Source organism: Penaeus japonicus, unplaced genomic scaffold, assembly GCF_977035675.1.
Source record: "Penaeus japonicus unplaced genomic scaffold, GWHDUDI00000001_assembly GWHDUDI00000042, whole genome shotgun sequence".
NCBI classification, from domain to species: Eukaryota; Metazoa; Arthropoda; class Malacostraca; order Decapoda; family Penaeidae; genus Penaeus; species Penaeus japonicus.
Window position 1 is genome coordinate 20,610,246 of NW_028234444.1, and position 9,516 is coordinate 20,619,761.

Consider the following 9,516-nt stretch of genomic DNA (forward strand, 5'->3'; position numbering starts at 1 on the left):
ATATATATAATATATATATATACTATATTATATATTATATTATATTATCATCATCATCAGCCTGTTATCAATCCACTGCAGGACGTAGGCCTCTCTCAATTCTTTTCCAGTCATTCAAGGTCTTGTGTCCTTGATTCCATACATATATATATATATATACACAACACACGAACACACACACACCACACACACAAATATATATATATATAGATATATATATATATATATATATTATATATATATATACATAAATAAATATATATAGTATATATATATATATATATATATATATATATTATATATTATATATATATATATATAAATATACATATATTTACTTTTAATATACAAATATACACACACACCACACCACACACACACACAACACAAATATATATATAGATATAGTATATATATATATATATTATATTTATATATTATTTATATACGATAAAGTTACCAGTATATATATAATATATATAATATATATATACATATATATACATATCACAGAATATATAGTATGTATATATATATATATAATATTATACATATAAACTCACACACACACACAATTATATATATATATATTATATATATATATATATATATATATATATAATATATATAAGATATATTATATTATATCATCATCATCATCAGCCTGTATCAATCCACTGCAGGACGTAGGCCTCTCTCAATCTTTTCCAGTCAATATATATATATATATATATATATATATATATATATATATATATATATATATATATATATATATATATATATATATATATATACTTACATATATATACATATGCATATATATATATATACATATATATACATATGCATATATATATATATACATATATATACATATATACATATGTATATACATATAAATATATATATGTATATATATGTATGTGTATATATATGTATATGTATATATATGTATATGTATATATATGATGTATGTATATATGTATATATGTATATATATATGTATATATATATATATATATATACATATATATATATATATATATGTATGTGTATATCTATATGTATATATATTAATAACACTGCCACTCAAAGAAAGGAAAAACTTGCGACGTTTCGAACTTTTACATGAAAGTTCCTCTTCAGGCGAAAGGAACTTTCATGAAAAAGTGAAAAAGTTTTTCCTTTCTTTTACTGGCAGTGTTATTAATTCTGTTATGTGCACATTACTGTGTTTTTTTGTGATTCATGTATATATATGTATATGTATATATGTATATGTATATATGTATATGTATATATATGTATGTATATACATATATATACATATATGTGTATATATATATATATATGTATATGTATATATATATATGTATATAACATATATATGTTAATATACATATATTATGTATATAATGTATATGTACGTATACATATACTACTGTATATACATATAGTATGTATATACTTATATATGTATATTTATACATACTATAATGTATATAGTATTATGTATATATATGATACATATTGATATGTATATATATATACTCTTACATATTATATGTATATGTCATATATTATATTTACATATATATGTAGTCTTATTATATATAACCATATATATGTATATTATTATACATATATATGTATATTTATACTATATATATATAATATATTATATATACATATATATATATATGATATCGATATATACATATATATGTATATATATAATTATATATATATATATTACTATATATATATATATATATATATATATATATTATATATATATATTATATACATATACTATATGTATATATTATATATATATCATTATATATATATATATATAATATATATATATATAAAAGAATATATAGATCATATACAGATATTACACCGCTATATCGTGATAATTACGTATATGTATATATATATATATGTATATTTATATATATATATATCATATATATATTATATTATTATCTATGATATAAATATATATATGCATTATACATATAATACATACTGTATTATACATTATAAGTATGTATATATATATTATATATATATATATATATATATTATACTATATATATATATCACTAGCATATTTGAATAATATATATATATATTCATCATAATATAATATACATATATTATTATATATATATAATTTATCTATATATATACTATCTATTTTATGTATATATATATATATAATATATACACCAATACATATTATAGATATATATGTATAAGATTATATATACATTTATTATATATTATATTATATATATGCTATATATATCTATATAAATATACATATACATATATTATTAATATTGATAGATATATACATTATTATATATCTATCTATATATATATATTTATATGTATATATTATACATTATATATATATATACATTTAGTATATATATATATATATATATATCTATATATATATTATATTATATATATATATATTATATACATTTTATAAAGTGATATATACTATTAAAAATATATATATCTATATATTATATCTATATTTATATATATATATTTATATATATTCATTATATATATATATATACATTTATATAAATTCTAAAACATTATATATATCTTATATATAAATATATATAATATACAATATATATTCTACTATATATACAGTATCTCTAGAAATATATATTTATATAATACAGATTATAATATACATTATAAATTTTATATACATTTATATATGTATTTATATATAATTTAATATATTATATATATATATATAGATATATATATATATATATATATAATTATATTATATATAATATATATATATATACATTATATATATATATATACTTATACAATTATATATATATAATATAGTTATATATATATACATTATATTATATATATATATATATATCTATATATATATATACATTATATATATATACAGTATAAGATATATATTTATACATACATATATAATATATATTATATATATATATATATATATATACATGTTATTTATATTATTATATATACATAATATATATTGATATATATATATATATATATATTATTACAGAATATATATATATAATACATATGTTATATATATATATATATATTATATATCATATATATATTATATATATTTTATATATATATACAATTATATATATATATATATACATTATTAAAAATATATATAATATATATATATATATATATATATTTATTTATACATTATATATATATTTTGATATATATTATATACCTATATATCATAATTATACATTAAATATATATATATATATATATATATATATACATTAATATATATATCTATATATATACATTATATATATATTTATATACATATAATATATATATAAATATATATATATATATATATATATATGTAATTATATATATATATATTAAGTATAACATATATGTAATATATATATATATTTATATACATATATTTTTTAATATATGTTCTATACATATATATATATTTTTTTTTTATAATATATATGTATATATATATTTATATATATAAATACATTTATAGTATACATTATTATATATATTTATATAAATATAATATATATATATTTATACATATATATATATATATCTGTATATATAAATTGTATTATATGTATTATCTGTATATATATGGATATATATATATTATATATATATACTCTCGTGTATTATATCTATAAATAATATATGTATATGTATAATCTATGTATTTTTATATATATAATAAATATATATATATATATATATATATATATATGTATATATATATTATATATTCTATATATAGTATAGTAATATATATATATAGTTATATTAATATTTTTTTTATTAATATATCTATATGTTATATATATGTGTATATATATATTGTATATGTATAAGTATATTATATATGTCATGTATATATTTAGTAGAATCTGTATGTATATATTTTATATATATATTATAATAACATATATTATTTATCTTATATATATATCTCATATATATATATGTATATGGATATGTCATGTTATGTCTCTGAATCTGTATATGTATATAGAAAGGAAATTTGTAAATGTTATGTATATGATTATATGTATATGTGTATGAGGATGGATACGTGAGAAAGCTGATGGAAATTCGAGAAAAGGTGAGAGGGAATAAGGAAAATGAGCCACTCAGATGAACTTGTGCAAGGATGGTAGGACGGAATACCTGTCGTCATTCATGTGAATTTGTGATTGTTTAAGTACCCTTACGGTTTTTCTTCTGTTTAAGTTAGTTCGCAGTGATCAAGTAATGAATACGGCGTAACATTGGTACCGAATGGCATCAAGTGGGCACTAAAATTGAGATTATTAGACAAAGTAATGAATTAGACCATATGATAACTTTCACCAGCATTAACAAAAATATGACTGATATATCTTTATTAAATCCTTATATCAATCACATGGGAATCTTTAGTACCATGATTGTCTTAATATCAAAAGCGAAGCTTCAAATGTCTATATTCGCGTAGACGTTATTCTGCATTCTTACATCTCTATATCTATCACAATAATACTGCTTATTGAGATTACTCATGGATAATTACGCAGTAACACGTCGCTATGGAACATCTAATATGGACTAGCCGCAAGATTGAATCAGATGGCATTGGTGTCGTCATTTATCAGCCTTTAACCCACTGGTCATGGATGGCATTATTTGCCGTCAAGACAAGCAATAGGCCTAGATGCAGATGGGCCGGGCCATATGTGATAATACCGACACAAGGCTGTATAAACTTATTAAAAAATACCGCGGCCAAAGGGTTAAGGGGGGGGGGGAGAAAAGCTTCTCACAGTAATGGCTCTAATCACAAAAAAAATTCTGAGTGAATTTGGATAGAATACAATTAATATAATCATGAGCAAAAGTCCCAGTTTCAAAGGCACTACAGGTATGTCAATAACATTTACCGCTGACCTGAACATACAGGCAGGCTGACTTGACTATAGGCTAAATCAATGGTAGTTTAACATGTTTCGCAAGCTTACTATGAAGCTGTCTAAAGGTACAATAAAGCGAATGGAATTAAATCTAAATTCACCATTTGATATAATGATCTCTCAACTATAGATCTACAAAAGGTTTAGTTAAGGAAAGCAATAATCAGCAATTATCTTCTGGCGTAAAGCATACCATTATGTTAGAAGATTATAGCTTTCACAGTCGAATTGGCGGAATACAGTCCAATCCTGTTGCTATTGACCTCCAAATCCATTAAAAATACCCGAGCCAGAACACCGGAAACTCCAGGCAAAAATATAAATGACTCAAGAATCGCCGGGAATTCTCAGAACCGAATGACTTACTTTGGAATAGAGCCATCATATGCAAAATAGGTGAACGACGACAATGGACACTTGTAGCGGCCATCACGAGATGGACATTATGTAGTTCTGAACCACTTATGCGTCTTTTGGGGCGAATATTTCACGATAAGATCAGCTGGAGAATGACAGTTTGGGACAGGTCGGGTCGGCGTATAGCTGTATTCGGGTACCGTGATACATGGAAAGCGACACGCGTTCGGGTTCTGGGGCTTTGACTTCGATTTCCTCATCTGTGAAATATATGATTTTGGGCTTTATCTAATAGCTTCATCTTGGGTCTCATATGCGGAGAGTAGCTGGAATATTGTCGATGATGGACTTAACCAATTAATATCGAGCTATATATATACTGTAGCCAAATAAAGCATTTCCAAACATGCAACACCAAACTTCAACAAAAAAACACTACATATCCATCAAACACCTCTATGAATACAAGGTAAAAACCGACAAAAATTGCAGCCCATCCCCTGAATAAAACACCCAAAGACCCTCCCGCGAAGAACAGACCCCATAAAGAAAACAAAAAAAATTATAAAAGAACTCAACCATTACACAATTCCACTCAACTCGCTCGTCTCAGTGTCGGCCGCCGAGGGAGCGTTGTCCAACGAGGAAGACCTGTGATCGCGTTCCTTCTCCGCCTCAAAAATGTCTCTCAAAGTCCTCGTTGGGTGCAAGAGGGTGATCGATTATGCCGTGAAGGTGAGCGAAGGGAAGGGAGAATGAAAGGGGAAGTAGAGAAAGCGGAGGGAAGGAATAAGGGATTAAGAAAAGTCGGGAGATATGGAGGTCTGAGTGTGGTCGGCGAAGAGACGTAGAACTACTTACTTTTTCTTATCTTTTTTTTGTTTTTTTCTTTTTTCTTATTGAATAATTGGGAGAAAAGGTACTTTGTCATTCATGACGTAATCAGACGTATCCGTAATTACGGAATGTAGTCATCTGATTGTAAAGAAAACGCCACTTCATAGTAAAAAATAACCTTGGTAGCTGAAAGATAGAACATCAAGTTACCTTTAAAGGACATTTAATAAATTATTAACATATCAACACATTTCAAAAATTAAAGAATAAACAACTTACAGATTAAGTTTTCACCACACATCAACAACAAGAAATTAAATAGATTAATTATTCCTTACTGAAAAGGTAATTCAGATGCTGTCTTATCAGCTGTTGATTTTTTCAATGTGTTCCCACGATTATATTTATAATTTCTGATAACACTTTCTGGCTTTCAATTGCATGATAGGATTAACGGCTTTAGAACTGAATGTCAAGGAAATTATATATTAGGAAGTTTGCAGCTTAAGATTAACATGTTTTAGGGTATTATATTAAGGCATCATGTTCTGGGTACTTTTGTTATTTTGGTATATATAACTTGTTTGGTATTGATGTTATTATTTTGGAAGTTATTGTTTAAAGTCTTTGATGTAATTGATGTTTGTATTAAGATGGATATCTTTTGATTTGTGTATGTCGCTATTATTATTCATTTTTTTTTTTTTGATAATAGTTCACTTCAGAATAATATCTAGTTGACTGATCATCCAGTCAGGAATACTTATGTGAGTATATTCCTTGCCTTTTTGCATAGTCAATCTTATCATAACAAATTTTAAATTTCATATCATGAGACCTGCAAAATGTATTATATTAGTATAGATTATCATATGTAATTAAATCCATCATGTCACAATTTCCAGCCTTTTGCTTGAGTGGGTATGGAGGTGAAACTGTGTCAAGAAAATGTCAAGAGCAACATAGATGCTAGAAGGATAACAGGAATGAGATAGTCATACATTAGTAAAATTTTTGTAAAGATATATGTTTATTCTAGTGGTGGTAAATGGATGATGAGTAAGTTCGGTAAGGAACTACAACAAGGACTACCGTAACTATAACTTTACGGACTCGATGCAGGATACAGGGATATGAACAAAATGCTACCATAATCATCTCTCAGTTTTTTGTTTATAACTAAATGCATTACCACCACATTCCTTGTTCACTTTTACCGCTATCATGTGGCAAATGAAAGTGAAAGGTGTTTATAATGGAGAGGTACTGTACTTTCTATAAATGCCTTTTAACCCATTGCAGACAGAGATAAATTTGCTTGTCCAGCCTCCAGGATAGGTTTTATTTTAGAGAGAGACCGCTTGAAGCAATATAATTTGAATCATCCCACTCTTTCAGTCATTCATTGTAAAACTAGAGCGGTTTTTGTTTGATTTTTTTTGTGTTTTATTGTGTTTAGAGACTTATATGTGCCATATGACAGGCTCTATCAGTGCTGTAGTTGACTAAAATTGTAGTATATTATCCATATTAGCTCATTATTTCCTTTATACTCAGTGTGATAGAAGTATTGCTGTTTTATGAGAGGACAAAAGGCAACTTTATTTTTTCGTATTTTTGTGCTGTCATGAATGAATACGAGACATATAACCACCTACAATAAAGATAACAAGAAGAGGTAGGGAAGAGGAATGAAACCTGTGCTTGTGACTGTGAGTGCCACAGTGAAAGGCATCCATATTGGCACAGGAGCACATTTTAGACACTGGGTATGGATTGAGTCATCTTCCTCATCTCGTTCTGCACATCCTTCATCGGTGGTACTTTAGAGCAACGGTTCATCAACTTATTGTGTGCCATCGCTCTATAGAGACGGTGCTTGCTTGAGACCGTGGATGGGTGCCATTCAAGGCTCTCTCTCCTGCTGGTGCTAGGAAAAAGTGGTGCCATCTTGGTTTTGGACGTTAAGCTAGCACGATATTACGGTAATTATAGTAATTATGACTGGAGTAGCCATCATCACTCATTCCTTTTTCATAGCAAAATAAATTAGCACAGTGATCCAAAATACCCAAACGTCATGTACGTCATGATGCCTGTCGTCTGGCCAAAGCTCCTACGTCATGTATGTCATGACACCCGTATGCAATGGGATAATACTTGTAATGATAGAAACAAAATGGTGAAAAGATACTGTTTTGAAGTTGCTTGTTGATGCAACAAATTCTTTCAAATTGTCTTGCTTCCAGTTTTATTACATTAGTTATAAAGCTTTGAAAACAAGAATATATTTTTTTTTCTATAGTAACGTGGATTCTGAGGCGTTCCATTGAGAGATTGTACAGCAGGTGGATGAAATACAGGACATGTAGAAATCATCTCAATATCATGGCATAATAAAAGAAAATTTTATTGTTGTCAGATAATCAAAACCATTAAAATTGCAAACATTGGGTATATTGTAACAAATACACTGAGAATGATTCCCGTTGAGAAAATCTAATACAAGAGTAGCCGGCTTAACCTTTAGTCAGACGTGAGTTCAAATATTTATGATTTCAGTGGTGCCAAGGACAGGAATTTCATTGATGCAAATATTTTTGTTGGTTTCTGTTTTTCTTTTTTTTTTTTTTTTCCATTGAGGTTTCTGGGTTTTTCCTTTCCTCCGTCTTAGTCTTTCTTGTTTCTTGAAGGTTGGTTTGGTGAGCATTTTTCAAGATCTGTTTCACCTGATGAGAAAGGAAAAGGTTTTCATATTCCTGTATTTTTTTTAAAACTCATGGACTGCCAGTGGTGTATAGGTATGACAGAAATACTCATCCATACTTTATAAATTGTTCATATTTTTAATGCAGTTTGTTTTTTTCTAGTATTCAGAATCCTCCTTTTTTTTAATCTGAACGTTTTTGATGATTTTGAGGAATGTAAGCAAATTATAGAACAATTTGGAAACTCATATTGGCAGGTTAAGCAATAATTTGTTATCATACAGCCATGGTAATGTATAGATTATTTTGCAAGAGGATGCATTAACAACCAAAAATACAATACACAACCAGGAAAAGAAAGACAGAAGAATGAATCATATCCTGATATTTTGTTAGAACTGGTTTGAAACCAAATTTCAACTTCTGTTAAGGCAAGTATTAAAATTACAGATTCGCGTCCGTCCCGACAAGTTGGGCGTGGTGACAGATGGCGTCAAGCACTCGATGAACCCCTTCGACGAGATTGCAATTGAAGAAGCCGTCCGTCTGAAGGAGAAGAAGAT

At 25.8% G+C, this 9,516-nt stretch overlaps 2 protein-coding genes across 3 annotated transcripts in view; one reads left to right on the top strand and one right to left on the bottom strand.

The window, feature by feature from the left end:
* Positions 1 to 9,516, bottom strand: part of PTPMT1 (protein tyrosine phosphatase, mitochondrial 1) — a 21,453-nt gene that overhangs the window by 9,774 nt on the left and 2,163 nt on the right. The gene's annotated exons all lie outside the window — the stretch shown is intronic.
* Positions 6,043 to 9,516, top strand: part of Etfb (Electron transfer flavoprotein beta subunit) — an 11,093-nt gene continuing 7,619 nt past the window's right edge. Inside the window, 2 exon segments of the mRNA XM_086534869.1 lie at positions 6,043 to 6,143; positions 9,404 to 9,497. Of these exon segments, the coding sequence (XP_086390995.1) occupies positions 6,090 to 6,143; positions 9,404 to 9,497 (148 nt within the window). The 5' untranslated portion in view covers positions 6,043 to 6,089.